This window comes from Pelophylax lessonae (genome assembly GCF_965119305.1).
Source record: "Pelophylax lessonae genome assembly, chromosome: 5".
NCBI lineage: Eukaryota > Metazoa > Chordata > Amphibia > Anura > Ranidae > Pelophylax > Pelophylax lessonae.
The window spans coordinates 137,977,827-138,005,692 of NC_138772.1; the positions used below are offsets into that span (position 1 = coordinate 137,977,827).

The following is a 27,866-nucleotide window of genomic DNA, read 5'->3' on the forward strand; positions in this document are numbered from 1 at the left end:
CAATATGTATTTTGCTACATATTTTTGGTGAAACAAAATCTCAATAAGTGTATATTGATTGGTTTGCTCAAAAGTTATCGCGTCTACAAACTAGGGGAAAGATTTATGTCATATTTATTTATTTTTTACTAGTAATGGCGGCGATCAGCTATTTTTAGCGGGACTGTGACATTGCGGCGCACAGATCAGACATCTAACTGACATTTTTGACACTTTTGGGGGGACCAGTGACATTCTACAGTAATCAGTGCTAAAAATATGCACTGACACTAGCAGGGAAGGGGTTAACACCAGAAGGCGATCAAAGGGTTAAATGTGCCCCTAGTTGGTGCTTTCTAACTGTGTGGGGGATGGGCTTGCTGAATGAACACAGAGAATAGGAGGAACACAGGATCCCCGTGTTCATTACTGCCAGAAAATCGGTCTGCCATGTGTTTGCAGACCACCGTTCTGTCTCTACGGGGAGTGATCATGGGTGCCCGGTGGACATCGCGGCCGCCGGACCCACTAAATGGCTTACCCAGTGGCCAATCGGCACACTACCATTAGCTGTCCCGCGAAGTGACGTACAGGTACTTTGTTTCGTGGGACAGAGCCGACCTGCCACAGTAAAACTACGGCGGCTGGTCGGAAAGCAGTTAAGCTGCTTATAAGGATATGTTGAACAGGATAATCTTTCTATAGGGCTTAAAATACTTCTACTTTTATTGTTTTTATATGCCATAAAAGGTATACTTTTAACCTGGAAGTCCTCAGCTCCTCCCTCCCTATCATTTTGGCTTACTTTGATAAAAAAGGCTCCCTATGTATAGATTACATACTGGAACTTAGGGCCAGTTCACACCAGAAGACAGTGCGGGTAACTCACGTTCTGTGCAGATTTCCTGCACCACGTTCAAAATGCACTTCAGCTGCGATCTGCAGCGGAAGTCAATGTTAACCCAATAACACCCCAAATGCAGTGCGTTTGCCTGCAACAGATCATTGTATCATGTGATCCAGTTCCTGTGCGTTTTATAAAGTAGTGCATGGCCTACTTTTGATGCGGTCTGTCCTGATTTCAGCCTATTCAAATGAATAGTCTAAAATTGCGCTGCACCCAAATCACATGTGAATCGGCCCTTAAAGTGTAGCGTGGAGAGTGATTAGAACACCTGTCAGTTTTCATTGCCGTCTGTGCCCTGAGGGAGACCTCAGCACTTTCACGCAAACCAAATAATATACACTTTTTTTTTTTATCAAAGACAATATATATATATTTTATTTGGGTACAGTGCAACCTTCCGAAGCTGAAGTGGTTAAGAAACTTTACCTTCGTCTGGCAAAAGGCAACAAAGAATATATTACACACATATTACAAACATTATTACTGGGGACTGGGTAGGATAACCCGCCTGTGTCAGCATCCAGAAAAGGATGAAGCCAGGACCTGTCTGAGGGAGAGCAGTGTGGACTGGCTTGGGACTGAGGCACGATTGCTGAACTGTGGATACCTCCTCTTTGTTTACCTAAGGCAGGCAGGAATTTTCAAAATCCTATGATGGGACGAGTGCGATTGGTGGTGAGCCAAACCTTTATTTTTATTACAGAAATTGTTTAAAATGAACCCCTATTGTCAAAATTACCCATAATGCCTTGTACACTGTCTGGTAATGATTGTGAATTGCACTCCAAAGCACCTTCTCAACGGACTTATGCACAAGCATGCAATGCCATGCACTGCAAAAAATGCTGCACGCACTTTTAATTTGTACTCACTTAAATGAGTTGCAGCATAATGCATATTAACAACCCTTACTTGTGTAGCACTGCCCCTTGAGGGCTGCTGGATTTTCACACTTTTAGGTCCCCCTGGGTTACCAGTAGCAACTGCATGCAGAATCTTAACCTTTACTTTCTTGGCTCAGTCAATGAACAGTCTAGGGGTTTTTGTTGTTTTATTTTATATAGGGATGGGAGAAGGAATGAGTGGGATACTCCAACACTTGAACTATTCACAATGCTGAGGACATCTATCTGAGAATACGGCAAGGCCGCAGCTTCATCCTGCCATTAGATGAATCTGAATAATGTTCTTGAGCACTTATCTTCAGGGCACTCGCCTAATACCCCCTTTCTATCCACCAGCTGACACCCATCCTCTGTCTACTCTACTCCGGAGTGGCCCCTTCCTGGTCAGGCCCTTAGACACGATCCCCTGTACTCACAATACTGCTTTCCAGATTCTCCAGTGTCTCAACTCCTTCAGTCAGCTCTCCTGGACCTCTGGGTTCAGCTCCACACTTCTGGCTCACCAGGCCGACTGCTTGTGACCATACACCAACCACTCCTTCCGGGACTCTGCTCACCAGCCAAAGATCTTGAGCACATATGCTCCTGGCTTTTTATACTACACCCCACAATGCACAGAGACAGCAGTATGTGCCAATCCCTGGGGCCGTATCAAAGCCTGTGTACTCATTGGCCAGGTTTCTTCCACTGTAAAATATGCCTCACTATTGGACCAGTGGGGACACTCCCTCAGACCACATGAATCAAACACTGAGCACATTGAGCAGACCTAACTCATAGATCCTGCTCCCTGTTAAGCAGAGATAATATAGAATTTACCTGCTGCTCCTCTGATAGGCAGACAGAGCCAAAACATTTTGTTCAATTTCGTGCTCCAAACTTTGTGGGAACAGTTTGGGGATGGCCCCTTCCTGTTCCAACATGACTGCACACCAGTGCACAAAGCAAGGTCCATAAAGACATGGATGAACGAGTTTGGGGTGGAGGAACGTGACTGGCCTGCACAGAGTCCTGACCTCAACCCGATAGAACACCTTTGGGATGAATTAGAGTAGAGACTGCGAGCCAAGGCTTCTCTTCCACATCAGTGCCGGACATCACAAATGCACTTCTGGAAGAATGGCCAAACATTCCCATAGACACACTCCTAAACCTTGTGGACAGCCTTCCCAGAAGATTTGAAACTAGTGCACAAACCAAGGTCCATAAAGACATGAATGAACGAGTTTGGGGTGGAGGAACTTGACTGGCCTGCACAGAGTCCTGACTTCAACCAGATAGAACACCTTTGGAATGAATTAGAGCGGAGACCTTCTCGTCCAACATCAGTGCCTGACCTCACAAATGCATTTCTGGAAAAATGGTCAAACATTCCCATAGACGCACTCCTAAACTTGTGGACAGCCTTCCCAGAAGAGTTGAAACTGTTATTGCTGCAAAGGGTGGGTCAACTCAATATTGAACCCTACGGACTAAGACTGGGATGCCATTAAAATTCATGTGTGTAAAGCCAGGCGTCCCAATACTTTTGACAATATTGTGTATATTGTGCTCTATAATAGAATTGAATATTTTATCTTGTGTTTGACAAGATACCTGACACAAAAGCCTTGGAGAGAAAAGAAATAAAAAGCACACCTTATGTTTATTCAACTCCCTGTATCATTAGGCTTTATTTCCTGCCCTCTCCATGTTTGTCAGCCTCATTAATTCCGTCCCCTTGTGACTTAATGGTGTGCAAGATATCTTTGAGACAGTCCTTGTGCACTGGAGATGAAGGTGGTGTGATAGGAAAAGCAGGCAGGAACAGTTTGCTTATTTGGGCAATAAAAGGAGGGCTGGCAGTCAAACAGAGAACAGACAGGATGTAGCAAATTACAGGCCTCTACCTCGCGCTTTTCTCTTCTGAAAAAACACTTGCTGCAGTAGAGATACCCCCTGGGAAAATGCACCCTTCTACGCTCACAATGGCTTGTTTGCTTCCTGGCTGAAGACATTGTCTGGTTTACAATACATCCTCCCACTGCCAGCACTTTCCTCATAAACAAACTGTGTTCTTGAAAAGCAAAAGGATGCGTCTGTCTAATGGCCGTCGGTGGCATTCTGAAGGTCTGACCACCAATCCCAGACAAAGCGGGGGTGGGGGGAAACATCTTGACAGCTGCCATCAGCCAGGAGCTCTAGGTGCACTAATGGTGCCATAATTAAAAACAAGAGCTGCATACAGTAGAGTTAGCTGGGTGTGCCACAGAATACCAGGCTAACACTAATTTATTGTATCTGGCTGCGCCATAAATATGTTCACACTATTAGAGGTTTAAACGGACAGGAATAAACATCATGTGAGACACAAGTGTTACTGAGAGAGTCAAGAGGCTACAGAAGAAAGAGGCCCAGTCAAAGCAGCGACAGCCCCAGGCACCCCCTCTGCATGCGCAGCGACAGGGACACCGCATTTAATTGCTGCTTTAATACGCTTTTATTTACAGTCTCTCCCTTTCAATACGCAATATTAAATGTGCACGTACCTCTAGGCATAAACAGGGGACAAAGGCAATTAGGAAAAGCAGCTGAAAACGCCAGCAATTATATTGTCAAGTAAAAGATTAAGGTGTGCATGGAAGGGAGCAGAACAGAATTTCAACAAGCCTCGAGCAAGACTGTAACATGTATCGTGTGGGAGATCCTAAACCATGCAATAAAATGAGTAGAGAAGGTACTAGGTTTGTAAAGTAAGCTAAAACGATCTGTTCACAATAATTGAATTTCTAACAAAAAAGAAGGTTCCATTACTCTGCTGTGGCCAGCTGTTAAGTGGAATCTTAAAGCTAGGCTAAATTAGTAAAAGTGATTAGCAGTGAGACCAGAAGTGAGGTCATCGCAGTCTAGAGTTGGGATTTAATGAAGATATTGGCACCTGACCAGAGGGTATTAAAGCGTTACTCAACCCAAGACCCTGCATTCACTATATCTGATCTCCCACAGTACACAGAATATGAAAATACAAATATTTTAGTAAATATAAACTAATAAATACCTTTTCTCATCAGCAGTATATAGCAGTCCTATGACTTCTATGAGTGTCTGGCTAAAGCTTGTAGGAGGAGTTTTAATTCTCATCTGACTGTCCTATAAGGCTGCATGGCCCTTGCCTTTCTGTCTGGTCAGTGCTGATTGGCCAGCAGATCACATGCACCCTCCCTCAAAAAAAAAAAAACTCTCTAGGAATACACACCAAGCTGATCATGTGCAGAGTGCTCCCAATGCTCTGTTTTATCAGAAGATGGCTTGGGGGCTGTGGAAGAAGTGGAGGATCAAAAAAGGCAGGATCAAACAGCCTTTTTACACAATGCAGAGGAATAACCCCCATGCTTTACACAATATACAGAGTGATTTTCTTGTTGTGGGTTTAGTAACACTTTAAATGTATCTTTACTTTAAAGCAGGCTTTTGTAAGATGAGCCACAGCTAACCACCTAAAGTGATAATGAACCCTTATTATTGTTTTTGTTTTCTTTAAAGTTGAGGTCCACACTCTCATTAGATGATGATTGTTTTTAAAATTACCGCCAGCCCCCAAACCACTGCCATCCGCCTGTTAAACAGGAAGTAAACCCCCTAAAAAAAAAAAAAAATCCTGTGAGACAAAGGCATAATGAGCTAGTATGCATCGCATACTAGCTCATTATAAAATACTTACCTCAGAACGAAGCCCCCGCAGTGTGGCCCGCTCAACAGAGACACGGCTGACATGTCCGGCCGTCCTGCTTCCTGGTTCACGTCCTCCGGCCATCTGATTGGCCGGAGGTGCGATTACATCACTCCCGCATTCATGGCACAGGGCTCTGAAAGAACGGCACGGGTGGCCATTCCTTCAGAGCACATGCACCAATGACGTCATCGGCTGCATTAAAAGTAAATATCTCCTAAACGGTGCATGTTTAGGAGATATTTACAGTACCTATAGGTAAGCCTTATTAAAAGCTTACCTATACGATACAAGTTCTAAGAGAGGGTTTACAACCTCTTTAAGGAGACACCAATGCGTGTATGCTGCTGGCAAGTGCTGTGTGTGTCTACAGATACACCGCTCAGTAAGCCACACCTCTTCTCCCTCCTCCTAGCCATTTGACTGATAGCAACAGAAGCCTATTGCTCCACTGTTCTCAATACCCTCCCCTAAAGGAGGTACTGTAGATCTAGAAGGCAGTGCAGATTGCGGAGGACCCAATGGCAGTGACAAGGGATCCCAGGTAGGTGTTTTTGGAAAGGGGGATATAGAAAGGTACTATAAAGATGAATTACAGCCATGGAATGTTTTCACATAACTACATTGGTTAAACTTGGACAAATTTAACTATGTATATACCATTCCTGGAATCTGGAAATCACTGAAGCAAACACCACCAACACCACCTATTTTCTGCTGTTGTGTACATAGCATTCCAGAACCCCAGTGTGTATGGTGTACATTTCTGGATCTTGTAAAAATAGATCTGACTGATGTAACAATTCATGGGATAACAGGCAGATACTGTACATGTTTGTATGTGGAGGTTGGATGGTGGGGTTTGTTGGGGGTATGGTGTGTATGTGGTGTTTCTATGCATGTGCATTGATAATTGTTGCGTTACTACTGTTCTATTAGTGCATGTCTGAGTGAATGTGTTGGGTGAATGTCTTATGTTTGTATTTTGGTCTTGTGCTGATGTGGTGGTATTTGTGGTGTTAATGCATGCCTTGGGGCCAATTTAGTCTCGGCGAAGGTGCATGCAATGGGGGTAAGGGCTGTTTTGGTTGGTCCATCCTAATTCCACCTATAAATCCAATTTTGATCATTTATCTGTCCGACTAGTTTATTTAGAGGTGTTATTTTTATCATTTTCTTGTAGCTGTGATTATGTGGCCGGTCGTGGCCCTCGCTTCCCCTCTACCTGACCCAGTGTCCAGCTCATCTTCCCCTAGGCATCATTGGGGGATTGGTAGTTAGCTCTTATGTATGACACCTTCAAGAGCCAGTGGTTATTAAACTTTTCTGATGAAGCAGCTGTGAACTGTGAAATGCAAAACTAACCAGCAGGAGACAACATTTTTCCATGTATTTGTATTGTTTTTTAATATTTGGTTTACAGTATAATTACATTTGTAACCTTTATATGGATTATGAACTATCCCATCTTATTTTTAACGGGATTCAATAAATATATTTTGTTATCTTTTTGTGTTGCCATTTTAGTCCAGTGCTTTAAAAGTCCTTTAATCCTTAAGACCCCATTCACACTAGTGCGACTTGTCAGGCGACTTGGTCGCCTGACAAGTCGCGGTCGGTCGCCTGCCATTGATAAGCACAGGACCCGTTCTAATAGGAGCGACACAAGTCGCTCCGACTTAGAAAAAGGGTCCTGTACTACTCTGGGGCGACCTGGAGGCGACTTGCATTGACTTCAATTATATGAAGTCCGTGCATGTCGCGCCGAGCACCGCAACTTCACAGGTCGCCCCAGCAAGTTGTGTCACCCATGTGTGAATGGGCTGTTAAGGTGACCCTTCTTCTGTGGTTTCTGATGTAACTATGTAAACATATACCATAACTGCAATTCATCTTTATTGCAGAGAATGCAACAAAGAATAAGAAGAAGGTAAGAAAAAACAGCTAGCATTTAGTATAACTTTACAATACTAACTATACTTAAACTTCATTTAACTTCAAGATTTTATTTATGTATGTATTTGCTAAACATGATTAAAAATTGTCCCAGCTACTAGTTTCAGACTTTTTAGGAGATCCAGAAATATACACCATGCATACTGGGGTCCTGAAATGCTAATTACACAAAAGCAGAAATTAGGTATTGTCATGGAAACTTGACGTCTTTGTTTCATGATACCAGGACTTCTAGAATTCCAGAGTTGGCTCTTCCACAACAAAGGTGTTCAGTAACTACAACAGTGATGTCACTCGTTTCTGGTGCACTGATGTTGGCTGATGCAGCCAATAACATATATGCTCCATTTTTGCCTGGAAAGTAGATTTAAAAGGACACATTTTTAACTATAGTACATCATGTTGCCTTAACCTCCACAACATCTCTAGAACACAACTTTTTAACCAATGACACCACCAAGCTTCTAACTCACTCCCTGGTTATCTCTCGCCTCGAATACTGCAACTCCCTCCTCATTGGATTACCTTTACATAGACTATCCCCCCTTCAGTCTATAATGAATGCTGCTGCAAGACTCCTGTAGCAACCTCCTAGGTAGGTGCTAGAGAGAAAGTATAATTTTTGGGTTACCAGAGAGATTGCCAGGTAAATTTATGTTACTCTCTGCTTACCAGAGAGCAGGATCCATTAGGGAGGTCTGCTCATGGTGTTTCCGTGCAGCTCAGCTTATCTGAAATGTTTCATACTGGTCCAATAGGGAGGCATATTGGACAGTGGGAGGAAACCTGACAATTGAGTGCACAGACATTTGTTACAGCCCTGGTGATTGGCAGAGAAAAGTTCCTTGATGGATACTGTATAAATGCCAAGGGCACATATGCTCTGGGTGTTTTAGCTGGAGAGCGGGGTCCCAGGAGGTAGGGGGCTGCCCCTCCTCTGTAGAAGCTGCCATGCGGCCTCAGGTGGTCGACCTGAGAGCCTGAGAGTCAGAGAGAGGCTGAACCCAGAGGTTCTGCATAGTTGAATGGAAGGGAGACACTGGAAAGGATCTGTTTCTACCTACAGTGAGTGCAGATCTGTGTCAATGGTCCTGTCCCTTAGAGGGTCACCCCTTCTGCTAGAAGAGTCAGTGGACGGGTGTCAGTCAGGGGCATGCTAGAGAGTGTCCTGAAGATAATGTTAGTTGCATCAAGTCTGCTTCTATAGAGAGCAAGAGGACTTCATTCTTTCATACAAGTGGCAGTATGGTCAAAGCAGTGTGTCTGCTTCCACAAAAAACCTGGTGAGGCCAAGTGAGAGTTGTCCTTATATGCTGTGAATAGTTCAAGTTAGAGTATTGCACTATTCCCTTCTCCCACAATAAATATAAAACCAAATCTCCTGGACTGTTGATATTGAGTAACGAGCAACTGGGAGTAAGGATGGATGAGTGAAAAATCCCCTAGTGACTGTCTGCAGATAATCAGAGGGACACCCAAAAAGTCATCACACAGCAGGCTCTATGGGGACAGTACTATACACCTTACCAACCATTCAGCTATTAGGGCCGGGTGGACGAGAGACATCCCGGATCTTTCGGACGATGACTGGGAAGAAGTGCTTGAGGTGTATTTTAGGACGACCATCTCGGCCAGGGACCGTCTGATACAATTACGTGTGTTCCATAGGACCTATTATACTCCTTATAGGTTGTTTCTGATGAAGCAGAGGCCCACTCCGGAGTGCCATAAATGTGGTGGAGCCCAGGGAGATTTACTTCATATGCTGTGGAGTTGTCCAAAAATTAGGCCTTTTTGGTCTCAGGTTACGCACTTTCTCTCGACCTCCTTGGAATTCCCTACTGTTTGCAGCCCTAAGTGGTGCATACTGGGAATTCTCGGGGAGATTGATCTCCGCACTCACCAGAAACAGTTTCTCAGACTCTTGTTGTTTTATGCCAGGAAAACTGTGGTGATGCAATGGGTGCATGTGGACAGGATTCCACTTGATCTATGGAAAAATTTGATTAACCAAGTCTTACCCCTATATAAGATGACATATGAAGCCAGGGGCTGTCCAAAAAAATTTCTGAAGGTCTGGGGCCCTTGGTTCGCTCTATCTGAAACATGCAGCTCCACGATGCTCTGAGTGTGAGAGCTGTCTGGGTACGGGAGGGTCTGTTCTGGACCTACACTCCGCTGGGGAACTGGGATGTGATTCTGACCACCACCATATATTGCTGTATTGTTGTGCTATTCATGTGATAAAATTAATAAAAAAGCAGTTTGAAAAAAAAAAAAACATTCAGTGTTCTCCACCCCCTTCTGCCAATCCCTTTGCTGACTCCCACTCACCCAACTAATAAAATTCAAAGTACTAACAATAGTTTTCAAAGCCATCCACAACTCTGTCCCCAGCTACATCACTAACCCAATCTCAAAATATCAACCAAGCTGCTCTCTTCAGTCCTCTCAGGACCTCCTGCTCTCTTGCTTCCATGTTACCTCCTCCAATGCTCGCCTCTGGGATTTCTCCAGAGCTTCTTTCATCATTTGCAACTCCCTACCCCAATCAGCCCGACTGTTCCTTAATCTATCCATCTTTAGACAATCCCTGAAATCCCTTTTCTTTAACCACTTGCCGACTGCCTAACGCCGATCTACGTCGGCAGTCAGCCCCTCACAGGCAAAGTGACGTAGGGCTACGTCACTAGCTTGTGAGGGTCTAGGGAGCGAGCGCGCGTCCCCGGAGGCGCGCTCCCGCATGGTCACGGACCCCCCGCGCGTGTGACCGGCGGACCCGATGTCCGCCGGTCACTCTGCGATCGGCGGGGGAGAGGGAGAAAGTCAGGCGGCTTGTGTAAACAAGCTGCCTGTCATTCTCCCCTGTGTATGAAGGATGATCATACGGTTCTACTATGTAGAACCGTTGATCACTCTTCATACATCTGAAGCCACAGCCAATCACAGTAGAAAGCACGCCCCTAGGGACACACATAGCCCCTCCCTTTCAAAAAAAGTTAACCCCTTCACTGCCAGTGTATTTTTTCAGTAACAGTGCATATGTATAGCACTGATTACTGTAGAAATGTCACTGGTAACCCCAAAAGTGTCAAAAATGTCAGTCAAGGGTCCGATCTGTCCGCCGCAATGTCGCAGTACCGCAAAAAAATCGCAGATCGCCGCCATTACGCGTTAAAAAAAAACAACAAAAATGACAAAAATCTTTCCCTTTGTTAGTAAACGCAATAACTTTTGCGCAAACCAATCAAAATACGCTTTTTGCAATTTTTTTTACCAAACATAGGTAGCATAAAACAAATTGGCCGAAAATGTTAAAAAATTTTGATTTTTACATTTTTTTGGGGGGGAATTTCATTTAAAAAAATGTGAAAAATATTGCTATTTTTGCAAAATTTACGCTCTTTTTTTGTTTATAGCGCGTGATCAAAAAATCGCACAGGTGATCAAATACCACCAAAAGAAAGCTCTGTTTGTGGGAAAAAAAGGACGCCAAATTTGTTTAGATACAGCGTCGCACGACCGCGCAATTGTCCGTTAAAGTCACGCAGTGCCGAATCGCAAAATACCCCCTGGTCAGGAAGGGGGTAAAATCTTCCGGGGCTTAAGTGGTTAAAGAAGCCTATCCAACTTCTAACTAATACACTGTTTCACTTTCTCCATCAGCTCATCCCCCACAGCTATTACCTTTTGTATTGATTGACCCTCCCTCTTAGGCTGGCCATACACTATACAATTTTCTTATTCAATTTCCTTTAGATTTACCTTAAACTATGTAGTGCAAGGGCCTGCCTGATTGCATACAAATTGAAAGTGTTTAGGTTTAACCCTATATTACATGGTTTTGGTAAATCTAAAGGAAAGTTGAACAAGAAAATTGTATAGTGTATGGCCAGCCTTAGATTGTAAGCTCTAACGAGCAGAGCCCTCTGATTCCTCTTGTACCAAATTGTATTGTAACTGTAATGTCTGCCCATCATTTTGTCAGTGCTGCGCAAACTGTTGGCGCTATATAAATCCTGTATAATAATAATAATAAAACTAAAAGTGGGTGTAAACCCTCACAGATACCCCACTGAAGTGACTAGCCTCAGGTGATACACAGAGATTAAACAAATCCTCCTACATAAGTTGTACCTGTTTATTTGAAACCATTTGTTCTGAACATTTTTATAAAACTCAGAGATGAAAAGGATTTTTTCACATACTCACAAAGCAGGGAGCGTACAAGAGCTCTAAGAGCTGATTGGAGGGAAGGGAACACCGAACCCTCCCCCCCATACAGCACACAGGAACAGAGTCGAGTCTGTCAATCACTGACTGATCCCTCTTGTCACCTTTTTTATCTTGGTTTTAGGAAAACTTGTCAGAAGTGACTCATGTTGATAACAGAACTAGACAGCAGAGAGAAATGAAACGTAGTGCTTTAGAGCGGCAAGTAAACACTATAAAAATGTGTGATTTGTTCAGTTTTCATGTCTGAGGTTTACAACCACTTTAAGTATATCTAAAGCCAAAGCCTAAAGTGGTATTAAACTCAAAAACAAAAATGTGTTATATTGCAGCTCTTTTATTATAGATTTTTTTCTTGGTGATCTAGCCTGTAAGTCTGTTATTTTACAACTTCCTTTAAAGCGGTTGTAAACTGCTGGACTCTTTTTTTTTCCTTCTTACCCTGCAAGGTAAAGGCATAATGTGCTAGTATGCACTGCATAATGTGCTAGTATGTACCGCATGCTAGCACATTATGTTAACCACTTGCCGACCGCCGCACGACTATCTACGTGGGCGGTCAGCCCCTCACAGGCAAAGTGACGTAGGTCTACGTCGCTCGCCTGTGAGGGTTTAGGGAGCGAGCGCGCGCCGCCGGAGGCGCGCTCCCGCTCCCGCGTGGTCACGGACCCCCCCGCGCGCGTGACCGGCGGACCCGATCGCCGCCGGCCACTCTGCGATCGGCGGGGGAGAGGGAGATAGTCAGGCAGCTTGTGTAAACAAGCTGCCTGTCATTCTCCTCTCTGTATGAGAGCTGATCACATGGATCTACTATGTAGATCCATTGATCACTCTGCATACAGTTGAAGCCACAGCCAATCACAGTTAGAATCACGCCCCTAGGGACACACACAGCCCCTCCCTCTCAAATAAAGTTAACCCCTTCACTACCAGTGCATTTTTACAGTAACAGTGCATATGTATAGCACTGATTACTGTAGAAATGTCACTGGTAACCCCAAAAGTGTCAAAAATGTCAGTCAAGGGTCCGATCTGTCCGCCGCAATGTCGCAGTACCGCAAAAAAAATCGCAGATCGCCGCCATTACGCGTTAAAAAAAAAAACAACAAAAATGACAAAAATCTTTCCCTTTGTTAGTAAACGCGATAACTTTTGCGCAAACCAATCAAAATACGCTTTTTGCGATTTTTTTTACCAAACATAGGTAGCATAAAACAAATTGGCCGAAAATATTAAAAAATTTTGATTTTTACATTTTTTTTGGGGGAATTTCATATAAAAAAAAGGGAAAAATATTGCTATTTTTGCAAAATTTACGCTCTTTTTTTGTTTATAGCGCGTGATCAAAAAATCGCACAGGTGATCAAATACCACCAAAAGAAAGCTCTGTTTGTGGGAAAAAAAGGACGCCAAATTCGTTTCGGTACAGCGTCGCACGACCGCGCAATTGTCCGTTAAAGTCACGCAGTGCCGAATCGCAAAATGCCCTCTGGTCGTTTAGCAGCCAAATCCTCCGGGGCTTAAGTGGTTAAACTTACCTTAAACCGAAGCTGTTGCTATAGGTAAAAGTTACTTATGGGAGTTTACTTCTTCTTTAACAGACCAAGCTGTTCATCAAAAGTAGAGGGTTGAAACAAACCATTCAACACTGACAGGTACTTAAAATGGTCAACTTTTATTTAGTTATATAAAACCTTTATCTCAAAAGAAAAAAAAAAAACGTTTGCTGTTTAATTTGTTAGGTCCAACTGAACTTGCTAGTGGATCTAACACTAGTCCCTCCACAGGCTGACAATACTGATGTCTAAAGGGGTCTAGAATGCTCCTCCATCCAGAGTGAAGGCACCCTAAAACATGTGTGATTGGCAGGATCACCAGGTGAAAAAAAACAAATAAAAGGAAAAAAGCCTAAAAAAAAACTAGAGCAGCTACCTCATCTAAGAATTGGTAAGCTGCAATCTATTACACTTAGGCTACTTTCACACTTTGGTGTTTTGGGATTGTGGCAGAATCGCTAAAATGCGGTGCGGTTTTGCCCCAATTGATGGCACGATTTATCGCATGCCAAATCACATGTCCCGAAACTGGTCGTCTAAAAAGGAGCAGGAGCTAGAGAGCAAGAGAAAATCCCACCAAAATGAAAGGACAATTATCACTGGAACAAGTGTCCACACTGAAAGATTTCCCTACAATTCCTGGTTAGGGGACAACTCAAAAATTTAGATTTTCTCCCACTTTCAGTCCAGTGACAATGTTGGGAACAAAACCAGCACTAAAAACCTGATAGAAGATCCAGCCTTCCCCCACTCTATCAAAAAGTAATAAAAAGGTTTTGTATTTTAGATGTACTTTATTTATATAATAATCGAACATGCTCATACATAGACTGAGCATGTATGTATCTGACATATATAATAAAGCTAGCATGGAAGATACTGTTATCTGTCCATACTTGCAGTTCCTGTACAAGCTTTTCCCTGCACCACGTTACTTGCCACCATACTGAAAGGCCTCATTGGTCAAATGTAGCCACCACTATGGATCTGTAACAGATCATTCAGTAAATGCTTTGTACATATTTTATTACATTTTATTTGGTGGCTTATATAAAAATATTCAGTATCATACAAGCTGTGCTCCATTACACAATCAGAGAAAACCAGTTAGCAGTTACCTTTCCGTATCTCTTGTTGATTTTACAACCTCTTACAGTAAAACGTAATTTTCCATTTTACCTTATATCTCTTTTTACATCCAGGAACTGGACAGGCAAATGGCTTCTCATCCCCTCCATTCATACACATGGAGCTCAGGATTGCTTCAGAGCTAATGGCACTCTCTGTGGTCCAAGATTCATCGCTATCTGAGTCTTCATAGTCCACTTCTTCCTCGTCATACTCGCTACCTGCAGAGGGAATATCAGGATAAATTACCACTGTGCCATACATATAAAACATACTGCCAGTATTATCTGAATATGAATGTGTGCGCTATATATAAACAATATAAGATACTCCTCTTACACATTCCAATTATGTGTAGAAAAAGACTAGGGAATCCATTGACTCTGTATTCAATTCAAGTGGTTTCTGGTGGGAGGGGGTAACACATGGAAATTCATGTAGTCAGCAATTCTGATTGTCTCTATGTGGCTGGATATGAGCAGCAGATCATTCATTGAGATTAGCGGTGAGACATTTGTTGGTGCTCATGGGGAATGTACACCACTGGGACAGATTGCTTCTTTTTTCTTTAGTAGAATGATACACTTTGCTGTTACAATATTCAGCTCACAAGCATAAGTAACCACTTAGCCCAATAATCCAATAATAAAAGGTATTAGCCCTGGGGCAGGGTGTGAGCAGATTACTTGGAGGGTGTCCCACTGTCAGGATGTATTCTGGCAGCACTGTTTTAATTACCAGTAGGTAATTAACACCTATTTCATTCTGCAAATTGAAAATATCCAACTTTCAAAAAATAGTAATAGTACTTATAGAAATAATATACAGTATATGACAACTGTAAGTTAGAAAATATGGAAGCCCATAGTAAATATTAATACAAAACTAAAAATATCACACAAACTTGGATCTCTTTGGTTACTATGGACAGCACATTAGATAGATTTCCACGTCAGACAATGTCATTGTGAGAATTCTTTGGCTATAAAGGTACCACATAATATGGGGTTGTGGAGATGAGAAGGAGATGAAAAGGGGTTATGGAGATAAGGATGTATTTTAGAAATAAGGAGAGGGAAAAGGAGATGAAGAGGGGTTATGGAGATGAGGAGATTGGGGGGGGGGGGGTGGATGGAGGAGGATTACAGAGGGGTTATGGAGATGAGGAGGGGGGAGGAGATGAAGAAAAATTGTTGAGAGGGAGAGGAGGATGTATTATGGAGATAAGGGGATGGGAAAGGAGATGAGGAGATGGAGAGGGGTTATGGAGATAAGGAAAGGGGAAAGGAAGAGGAATTATGGAGATGAAACGGGGGGGGGGGATAAAGAGAGGTTATTGAGATGAGGAGAGGAGAAGGAGTTGAAGATAAATCGTGGAGAGGGAGAGGAGAATGTATTATGGAGATAAGGAGAGGGGAAAAAAGATGAAGAGGATTATGAAGATGAGGTGAGGGGAAGGAGATAAAGAGAAATTGTGGAGAGGAAGAGGAGATGAAGAGGGGTTATGGAGATGAGGAGAGGGGGAGGCGATGAAGAGAAATTGTGGAGAGGAAGAGGAGATGAAGAGGGGTTATGGAGATGGTGGGGGGGGGGGCAAAGAGGGGTTATGGAGATGAGGGGGGGATGAAGAGGGGTTATGGAGATGAAGAGAGGGGGAGGAGATGTAGAGAGGGTATGGAGACGAGGAGAGGGGGAGGAGATGTAGAGAGGGTATGGAGATGAGGAGAGGGGGAGGAGATGTAGAGAGGGTATGGAGATGAGGAGAGGGGGAGGAGATGTAGAGAGGGTATGGAGATGAGGAGAAGGGGAGGAGATGAGGATAAATCGTGGAGAACGAGAGGAGATGAGTATGTACTATGCAGATAAGGAGAGGGGAAAGGAGCTGAAGAGGCGTTATGGAGATGAGGAGAAAGGGAGGTGATGAAGAGAGGTTATGGAGATAGAGAGAGGGGGAAGAAGATGATGAGGGGTTATAGCGAAGCAGAGAGGGAGAGGATATGAAAAGGGGTTATGGAGATAAGTAGAGAGAGAGAGAGAAGATGAAGACAGGTTATAGAGCTGAGGAGAGGGGGAGGGGATGAAGAGGGGTTATGCAGATGAGGAGATGTAGTGGAGCAATGGAGATTAGGAGAGGGAGAGGAGATGAAGAGGGTTTATGGAGATGAGGAGAATGGTAGCAGATGAAGAGGGGTAGATTAGGAGAAGGAGATGAGATGAAGAAGGGTTATGAAGGTTCAGAGAAGGAGATGAGATGAAGAAGGGTTATGAAGATTAGGAGATGGGGGGGGGGGGAGATGAAGAAGGGTTATGAAGATTAGAAGAAGGAGATGAGATGAAGAAGGGTTATGAAGATTAGGAGAAGGGGGGAGATGAGATGAAGAAGGGTTATGAAGATTAGGAGAAGGAGATGAGATGAAGAAGGGTTATGAAGATTAGGAGAAGGAGATGAGATGAGATGAAGAAGGGTTATGAAGATTAGGAGAAGGGGGGAGATGAGATGAAGAAGGGTTATGAAGATTAGGAGATGGGGGGGGGGATGAAGAAGGGTTATGAAGATTAGGAGAAGGAGATGAGATGAGATGAAGAAGGGTTATGAAGATTAGGAGAAGGGGGGAGATGAGATGAAGAAGGGTTATGAAGATTAGGAGATGGGGGGGGGGGAGATGAAGAAGGGTTATGAAGATTAGGAGAAGGAGATGAGATGAGATGAAGAAGGGTTATGAAGATTAGGAGAAGGAGATGAGATGAGATGAAGAAGGGTTATGAAGATTAGGAGAAGGGGGGAGATGAGATGAAGAAGGGTTATGAAGATTAGGAGAAGGAGATGAGATGAGATGAAGAAGGGTTATGAAGATTAGGAGAAGGGGGGAGATGAGATGAAGAAGGGTTATGAAGATTAGGAGAAGGAGATGAGATGAGATGAAGAAGGGTTATGAAGATGTGGAGAGCGGGGAGGAGATAAAAGAGATTATGGAGATTAGGAAGGGTGGAAGAGATAAAGAGGGTTTATGGGGGTGTGGAGAGGAAGGGGAGATGAGGAGAGGTCTTGTAATCAATCAGAGTTGAAGTAGGCAGAGATGACAACATATTTAGGAATTTAGAGATAAAAATACAGCAAGTTGTCATATCAAAGAGGAAGACAGGAGCATGCTATATTTCTGACACAGCAACAGTTAATTTCCCATACTTGCAGTGTATTTAAAGGGATACAATATGGGGAAATAGGCATGAACTGTGGAGATGTAAACAATATTTTTTCTTAATTTTGACATACACTTTAGATTTACTGGAAAACAAATGATCAGGTCTTAACCTGTGCTTTATTTTCTCACTCTAGTCTTTAAGTAGGGATACCGACTGCACTGCCTGACTTACAAACAGCTAAGAAAGCACATCAAATCTTAGATTCCCATTAAAATGATTTTGCAATAATAACAACCTGAAATGTGTACCCACTAAATGCATGTTCCAGTTTCCCTTTAAAAAATGTTACCTGCACCATTAACACCAAAGACATTGCTAGCTATTGATTAAAAGCTCAGGCATCACCACCTTCAAAAAGTGCTTTTGGCCAGCCTGAAAAGACCTTTCTCCGAGGTAAAGAGCAGGCCCTTTCTTCAGTGCTGTCCAATCCAGAGGAGAATAATTCTACAGATCATAAACTGTGTCAAATAATATGTTGACAAGTCCTAATGCATTTACTAGCCCTGTGGAATTAATAGGAATTATGTCAGAACATTAATAAGAGTTACAGCAATTACGCTCGCTCACTTCAATCCCTCAGGTGTGGGAATGAATGGCATTGTATGGCTGGCCTGGCCCGGCTCTTTGTACACAGCACAAGGTGTCCAGGCACCTGGAGTTCATTTCTCTTTTCATTTCAATTTGTGCTTTAAGCTTATTAATCAAACTGTCAGAAGGGGAGCTGCACCCGAGGGGGGTCTAGTTTTACTACTGTTCTTTATCCAAAGGGAAGCCTAAAGACTGCGCACGGACAGGTTGATTTTTACTGGATAGAGTGACACAACAAAGCAGAAGCACATAAAAAACTATCATGAGAAATCTAAACAACATTAGGCAATATAAGCATTAATAGGAATATATTGCTTCCAACATGAATTGCTGCTAAGATATGTATAGGTATGCATAGCTTTTAACATTAATTGTTTTAACGTTTTAATAGGTATGTATGGCTTCCAACATAATTTGTCTAACATGCTTCTTAAAGTGGTAGTAAAGTCAGAATGTTGATTATTTTTACCTATAGGTAAGCCTATAATAAGACTTACCTAAAAGTACAATAAAATTCTCCTAAATGTGCACCGTTTAGGAGATATTTACTTTAGCAGAATCTGGTGATAACACCGACACATACACACTGGGCTCTGAATGGACTGTGCCATCCACTCAGACCTCTGTGCCGTGACCATGCTGTTGTCATCGTGGCTCGGCCATTCATACAGCTGAAGCCCACGAACCCGGAAGGAAGACTGGATGAAAATGGAAGTGTCAGGACCCGTGACAGTGTGGTGAGGGAGGGTTTCGTTTTCAGGTAAATCTGTCATAATGTGCTACTCTGTGATGCATACTAGCACATTATGACTTCAAATATAGCAAAAGGCAAAACTTCTTTTTGAGTTTTGGATAGAGGGGAGAAGGATTAGAACCCCTGTCAGTTTTTTTGTTGTTGTCTGTGCCTCCGTTAGGGAGATTCACCCTCTCTATTTGTCCTGTTTACCTTTCAAAGTGAAAGTAAAAAAAAAAATCCCACATTTTGGGTTGTCCCTAGAAAAGTAATAGAGGGGAATACTTCCAATGGGGACACTAGTTCTGGTGACCTGGGGGTCCCAAAGAGATTCCTTTAATTTGCAGGTATTTCTTCTCACTTTCTGTTTGGCTATGGGACAGAAAGTGAAACGAAATCTTTCCAATGGGACAAGGATGGCAAAAATAAAAGCTTAAAGGGTTTATAGCCCACCCTTACTCTGCACAAAATGAAAATAAAAGTTTTGCCTATAATCCTATTTTAAAACTGTCTGGGGGTCCATTTTTTTTCTTTGTGCGGTTTACTACTGCTTTAAGCTGGTCATACGTGGTTAGATTTTCATTCAAATGTTCGCAAATAATTTGTTCATCAGAACATTCCTTCTTGCCATAAAAGAGTCAATTTTTTTTGTTCAAAAGCCATTAAAACTTCATCCAGACCTGCTATTTGAATGTTATCCCCGACCTAATTAACAAGTTTAATTTCAGTTTGTATGATTACATTTTCCACGCTGGTCCTTCGAATTTTCACGTCCCTGTGACTGAAAACGAATGTCGATTTGACCCCGCTAACCATTAGAAAATCAAACAAACGTTCTAAAAACAAATATTTTTGCAAAGAAGCTCCTGCTGGGTTATGGCCAGCTTTAGTTAAGGGAAAGCTGTCATGAGAGAATTATGTTAGCTGCCATTGCTGACCTTGATCTGGAAATGCAAGCTGGCTGGCTCTGATCTGAAGTCAGAGTAAAGTGCTTTTTTGCGATGTGTGCCCTTTGTAAACAACAGAAATGTAGAAGGCAGGTGGTATGATCCAATAATCATTTCTCCCTCTCTGATCATACTTGGTAATATCATCAGATAATGTATAGTGGCTCGATCGCTTGCACCAAGCTTTTCAGCTGGGCAAGCCTTGGAGAGGTGTGATGACAGGTACATCCAGGGCCGGGACAAGGGGTGGGCCGGAGGGCCGGTTTCCCTAGGCCCAATGGTTTACTGCAGGGATGGGAGTGCCTTGACCCAAACGCTAAGGAAAAAGGAGGGGGGGCGCTTTGGCATCTTTGCCCTGGGCGCTGGATGACTTCTCCCGCACTGGGTACATCACAGAAAGAAAAAAGGGAAGAAATAATTAACATGGCACCTTCAGGAAGAAAGTTATCTTGCAAAAATACTCAAAATTTTTGCATAAAGTTTGGAAGACAAGTGATACCCTTTAGTAACCAACTTGAGCTAAAGATGCAAACTTTTTGGTATAACTCCGATTCCTTCCTTGGGCTATAAAAGCCTGAACAAAAAAAAAAAACAAATCTCCTATGCTTGAGAAAAATATGTACGGCCACATACAGTCAGATATCTTCAACTGGATAAACTTCTGTACGAGCTGTGCTGCCACTCATAACAGGCTGGGGAAACCCAAATGAAAAACTGTAAAAGATAAGGAACAGAGGGCACACCAGCATAGCACATGACCTTTGCAACCATTTATTATTAAAAAATATATAGATATATACTAAAAAACAATGGTATAAATTAGGGATCAACCGATTATTGGCAAAGCCGATATATCGAGGGCCGATCTGCACTTTCCCCGATATATCGTAATCGGCCACCAAGGTGACCGATATTGCCAATATTTCGGGAAAGTGCTGTACCGGAGTGATGCCTGTAGCTAGAGGCATCACCCCCATCCTGGCGTCTATAGCTGACGGTTGGCTGTCTTGTAATGACAAACGATGCGGCTGAGAAGCCGCTCGGCTGTCATTACAGGAGCGGGAGGGGATGTCCCCCCCCTCCCGCCGCCTTCCGCAGCTCACCCGGGTCTCCTGTCCCACTGGGAGAACCGGGCATCCTACCTGCATGGCCGCCGAAGAGAAGACCTGATCAAAGCCGCATTCGGCTCTGATCGGGTCTCCATGTAAAAACCCGTAAGTGATGTCATGACATCACTTCTGGGTATTCGGAGCCAGATTAAAAAAAATGACCGCATTTAAAACAGCCAATGCTTTTAAGTGCAGAGGAGGGGTTTGGGGTCTTTTAGATCCCCAGATCCCTCCAAAAGAGTACCTGTCAAGTGTAAAAATAATTTTTTTTTTTTTAAATGTAAAAAAATATCGGCCAATATCGGCCGACACCGATATTCAATGGCCAAAATATTGGTATCTGTATCGGCAACGAAAATTCGATATTGGTCGATCACTAGTATAAATCTCCCACCAGCTTGGTCCATGAAATAAGTCCCAAACGTGAGATGACTTTCCAAAAAGAGCTGACATGTTTCTTCAGGTGCTGGTCAGAGCACGTCTTCTAATTTGTTATGCCTAATTTATATAAATGTTTGTGAGTATATACCTTTATATATTTTTTATTAAATAAATGGTTGCAAAGGTAATGCGGTAGGCTTGTGCGCCCTCTGTTCCTTAGCTTTTATATTACAAAGAGATCTGAGCTATTCTGAAAGCTTATATCTATCTTTGATTCCATAAAAATCCCACTTTAAAGATTTCCTATTCATCAAAGGAATTTGTTGAATATATTTTGTGCATTAATATATGGAGATGCACATAAAACAAAAAATTAGTACAGATAAAAAAAAAAAAAGTTATTTGGCTCCAAAATCTAAATCTTAAAAAGACAGAAGCCATTTTGAATTATACAGTTTGGAAATATAAGGCCATTTTGTCACCAGGTGCTGTTTTAGAATGGCCCTGGGTTAGTGGGTATTTGGCACTGGTACCTTGTATTAGGGACTCCCAAGAGCCCCAGTGTCTATGAGTGCTGGAACCAATCGCTAACACTATCCAGGAACAGAATAATTTTACCCTGGACTTGTGATCCTGCATCAAAGCCTTCCATAGCAGAGTAATTCAATACATTACTTCTGCATTGAATGAAATGGATAGGCAGGGCAGTGATGTCTAACTCGTCCAATCATACAATGCTTTGCATTTATTCATTCTCTGAATGGCGATGGTGCCTTCTGTGTTCACAATGCAGCAGAGCAGCCGCTCAGCACGGGATCCAGAAGCAAGTGAAGATCACTGCAGTAGAAATGTCTACTTCAGTGATTCCAAGCTTCAAGGGGAATATGTTATAAAATATCTGGAATCTGGAATATCTGGAATTCTTCTTTAAAGTGTGACAGCATCTATCTCTAACTAGGGCAGAGCTGATCCAGCTCTATCCTGCTTCCCTTTGCAGCAACAGATCACTGCGACAGTGAAATATTGGTAGCTGATAACAGTGGGAAACAGATCATTACATTTTTTTCAAATTTTACCTAATTACTGGTAATTCTGATAAAATAAAAATATATGTACTCAAATTTGCTACCAAATTAAAACCAATACTCTTAAATCTCTGTATAATAATATTATTATACAGGATTTATATAGCGCCAACAGTTTATGTAGCACTTTACAATAAAAAGGGGGACAGCACAATACAAGTTCAATACAAAAGGAATAGGAGGGCCCTGCTCATGGAGCTTACAATTTAAAGGGAGGGGGATGTGGTACAAAAGGTAGTGGCTGCGGGAGATAATCTGATGGAGGGGACTAAAGTACAAATTTAAGGTGGGGGTAGGGTAGGCTTCCCTGAATAAGTGTGTTTTCAAGGATCGCCTAAAGGCGGACAGGGTAGGAGCTGACCTACTGGGGCAGGGAGTTCCAAAGGATGGGAGGGGCTCTGGAGAAGTCCTGGAGGCGAGGGTGGGAGGAGGTAAATATGTAAATATAGACTACGAAACCAATTTGAAAAACTTTGATAGTCGTTGGAAAAACCTCTTCGAATTAACCACTTGCCGACCGCCGCACGACTATCTACGTCGGCGGTCAGCCCCTCACAGGCAAAGCGACGTAGGTCTACGTCGCTAGCCTGTGAGGGTCTAGGGAGTGAGCGCGCCCCACCGGAGGCGCGCTCCCGCATGGTCACGGACCCCCCCGCGCGTGTGACCGGCGGACCCGATGTCCGCCGGTCACTCTGCGATCGTCGGGGGAGAGGGAGAAAGTCAGGAGGCTTGTGTAAACAAGCTGCCTGTCATTCTCCCCTGTGTATGAAGGATGATCATACGGTTCTACTATGTAGAACCGTTGATCACTGTTCATACATCTGAAGCCACAGCCAATCACAGTAGAAAGCACGCCCCTAGGGACACACATAGCCCCTCCCTTTCAAAAAAAGTTAACCCCTTCACTGCCAGTGTATTTTTACAGTAACAGTGCATATGTATAGCACTGATTACTGTAGAAATGTCACTGGTAGCCCCAAAAGTGTCAAAAATGTCAGTCAAGGGTCCGATCTGTCCGCCGCAATGTCGCAGTACCGCAAAAAAAATCGCAGATCGCCGCCATTACGCGTTAAAAAAAAAAGATGACAAAAATCTTTCCCTTTGTTAGTAAACGCGATAACTTTTGCGCAAACCAATCAAAATACGCTTTTTGCGATTTTTTTTACCAAACATAGGTAGCATAAAACAAATTGGCCGAAAATGTTAAAAAATTTTGATTTTTACATTTTTTTGGGGGGGAATTTCATATAAAAAAATGTGAAAAATATTGCTATTTTTGCAAAATTGACGCTCTTTTTTTGTTTATAGCTCGTGATCAAAAAATTGCACAGGTGATCAAATACCACCAAAAGAAAGCTCTGTTTGTGGGAAAAAAGGGACGCCAAATTCCTTTAGATACAGAGTCGCAAGACCGTGCAATTGTCCGTTAAAGTCACGCAGTGCCGAATCGCAAAATACCCCCTGGTCAGGAAGGGGGTAAAATCTTCCGGGGCTTAAGTGGTTAAGAGCTCCAGGATATATGAGGTTAAAGCTAAACATACACTCCACAATCTGATTGTACAATCTCCTTTAAAACTACCAAACACTATGTAAAAAAGGACCTGTGCAATGGGATAGAAATTGATTGGACTGTATAGATATGTCTTCTGGTAAATTTAAATGACATTGTTCAGGTATTGTACAATCAGATAATGTGTATGGTCACCCTAAAACCTAGTACACACTATACGTTTTTTTATTCTTTCAACCCAGCGGGTCGAAAGAAAAACATGTCAGCTCTGGTCAGAGCCGATGTCCTAACTATCCGAAGTTAGTATAGCGATCCCCCCTGCTAAGCTATTGTGTTGGGACAGGGGAATGCCCCCCCCTCACCCGCCAGAACACTCCATCAGTGCTCTCTGCAATTGTCTGAGAGCACTGATTGGGAGTCGGTTGGCTGCTGGCTTTCCAGCATGCATGTCCAACAGAACACGCTTTTTATAACTGTCCAATGTCACCCGACATTCAGCCCGTGTGTACAGGGCTTAAGAGATGTTGTGTGTTACTGTGAGGCTTCCATGTAATACATTAAGGCTTCTTTGCAACAGAAGAACTTCTAAAGTTTTAATTGGAAGCAGTGGCGCCACTAGGGTTGGTGTCACCCGGTGCCCTAAAACATGGTGTCACCCCCACCACCACCCCGTGTGGTAAACTGTGGTGTCACCCCCAGCAGCAAACCCCCCCCCCACCGCTGTAAAACATGGTGTCATCCCCAACACCACCACCCCCTTTTGCGCGGTAAACATGGTGTCACCCGTACAACCATTAACCTCCTCACCCCGCCACATGTGCTGGTTTCAACTTCACTCCCTGCACCCCCTTAGCAACGCAAGTACAAATAGGTTTACCATTTTACATGTCAAAGGACAAGCAATTTTGGACAGCTATTCTTGTTATACACACACCTATTATCTGTCTGACTGTTCAGTGCAGAAAATGTGTGTAAAGACTGGCAAATAGGAGAAGGTGAAATTAAACCTAGGAAAAAACTCTTGACAGGTAGGATTTTTATGAGTCTCTTCTGTCATAAACCTGTTTCCGTGCTGTCAGCATTTATTTACGCTGAACTGCACATGCGCAGCTCAACACACATTTGCGGCACTGATTTCTGCCATGATGATGATGTGACTCCCATGCACATGGGCGGGACTGATGAAAGCACAAACCAGCCAACCAAGGGACTGAAGCGTTGGAACCCCCGGGAAAAGATGGCAGCACCCACGAATGGTGGAGAGCAGCAGTGGGGGGTTCGCTTGCCAGGTAAGCCTGCCCTATATTGCCAATATACTGTGCATACTAGCACTTTATGGGTAAAAGCTGCTAGGATCCAATAAAAAAAAAAAAAAAAGTTGGTGGAGGTTTAATTCTGCTTTGTTTGCGAGAAGTTTCACGAAAGGTCCCATTCACACCAAGACAATCAGTTGTGCTGCAATGCATTTGGGATGGCAGTCAAAATAGTTGGTACTGCAGTGCGCATATTATGTAGTGTCACAGTGCACATAATGTGTGTTGTTGTAACACATTGGTGTGAACGGGCCCTATTATGACCGAATGACCATGTGCAAATCTGCTTTGGTTCAAAATTGGTGGAGAACCCATTTGAAGTCTATGGGGGTTGAGCAAATCACATTATTCAATTATAGCCATTTGTAGGGTTTACACTATATTTACATGGCTGAATAGCAGTGCCAGGGGCCGCGACTTGCAAGAAGCTGTAGATTCATGCTGGTGGTGGTTGTAAGCGCTATACCAAAGCTGCTGGTTGTGCTGTAAAGGGAGTGGTGCTGATGCATCGTAAATTATGAACTGCACTGTTTACTTTTTTTATTTTACGGATATGTCCCAAAATAGTTCATTCATCTTTATTCACCACAGTGGCTTGGGATGTGTTGTACTGTATTGCAATATACTGTGGAGAAAAAGTAGAGCATACCCCATGTTTTTTTGTAGCTCAGCGGTCTGAACTGAACTCATAGGACGAAAGACAAATAGTCTCATCTATGCATTGAGACTGCACTGGACAAGGCTGCCCAACACAGCCCAAAGCATATGGTGTGAATGGGCCCTAGTAAGAATGATGCAAGGAAGTCAAGTTTGATGTCCAGCCTGGGCGACAATCGTAGCTGCCTCCATAGATACAATAGAGAAGTGAGTGTAGCCACAAAGGGACATCAAATGTGTTACTCTCAGCATTGCCAGGTAGTAACAAAGAAAAATAAGCTTAGATAATTAAGATAAATGCAGCTACCACATGTAAGCACTGGTAAGCTGCAGAATGCTACATTATTGTTTTTGGGTTCAGATATGCTATAAAAAGATACAATTTAGAATCTAACTTATTTGACTAAACATGCACATTATATTAAGCCTCAGGAACATATACTATATTACCAAAAGTATTGGGATGCCTACACGCACATGAACTTTAATGACTCCCAGTCTTAGTCAGTAGGGTTTAATATTGAGGTTGCCTAACCTTTGCAGCTATTTAGTTTCAAATCTTCTGGGAAGGCTATCCACAAGGTTTAGGAGTGTGTCTATGGGAATGTTTGGCATTCTTCCAGAAGTGCATTTGTGAGGTCAGGCACTGATGTGGAAGAGAAGCCTTGGCTCGCAGTCTCCACTCTAATTCATCCCAAAGGTGTTCTATCGGGTTGAGGTCAGGACTATGTGCAGGCCAGTCAAGTTCCTCCACCCCAAACTCGCTCATCCATGTCTTTATGGACCTTGCTTTGTGCACTGGTGTGCAGTCATGTTGGAACAGAAAGGGGCCATCCTCAAACAGTTCCCACAAAATTAGGAGCATGAAATTGGCCAAAATGTCTTGGTATGCTGACGCCTTAAGAGTTTCCTTCACTGGAACTAAGGGGCCAAGCCCAACCCAAGAAAAACAACTCAACACCATAACCCCCCCTCCACCAAATTATTTGGACCAGTGCACAAAGCAAGGTAAGTCCTGACCTCAACCCAACAGAATTAGAGTGGAGCCTGCGACCTCACAAATCCACTTCTGGAAGAATTGTCAAACATTCCAATAGAAACACTCCTAAATCTTGTGGACAGCCTTCCCAGAAGAGTTGAAGCAGTTATAGCCGCAAAAGGTGGGCCAACTCAATATTGAACCCTACGGACTAAGACTGGGATGCCATTAAAATTCATGTGGGCGTAAAGACAAGCGTCCCAATACTTTTGGTAATATAGTGTATGTCTATACAATAAACTGTAGAATTAAGAACGCTGTCCAAAAGCTCTCGCTTAGTAGAATTGACTCAGTGCAATCATTATGTCTCACTTTTGACCGCTCAATGGCCGGCTTAAAGAGGTTGTAAACCTTCGAATTTAAAAAAAAAAAAAAAACCTGAAAGACAAACACATAATGAGCTAGTATGCATCGCATACTAGCTCATTATGAAATACTTACCTTATAACAAAGCCCCGAAGTGCCTACCGCTCACCTCTCTCATAGGCGATATGTTCTGTCACCCTTCTTCCAGGTTTTGCGGCATCCGGCCATCTGATTGGCTGGAGCCGCGATTACGTCACTCCCGCGCATGCGTGCGGGAGCGGACGGTCATGGCACGGGGCTCTGAAGAAACGGCACCAGCGGTTGTTCCTTCAGAGCGCATGCGCCATTGATGTCACTGGCTGCATTTAAGGTAAATATCTCATAAACGGTACATGTTTAGGAGATATTTACAGTACCTATAGGTAAGCCTTATCATAGGCTTACCTATAGGTACAACTTGCAGATAAGGGTTTACTTCCCCTTTAAAGAGGAAATAGTAGCCACACATGGAGTGCATTGTTTTCAATGAGTCGGTCGACTCATTCACTTGCATTTTGTGTAAGAGCAGTAAAGCACAACAATCTATAGTTCCAGCATATGTGTAATGATGTGTATTCAACG

General features: G+C 43.1%; 1 protein-coding gene across 1 annotated transcript in view; it reads right to left on the minus strand.

Moving 5' to 3' along the window:
• Nucleotides 1-27,866, minus strand: part of JAZF1 (JAZF zinc finger 1) — a 400,632-nt gene that overhangs the window by 14,441 nt on the left and 358,325 nt on the right. The window contains exon 4 of the mRNA XM_082259198.1: nt 14,425-14,594. Within this exon, the coding sequence (XP_082115324.1) occupies nt 14,425-14,594 (170 nt within the window). The remainder of the gene's footprint in view (nt 1-14,424; nt 14,595-27,866) is intronic.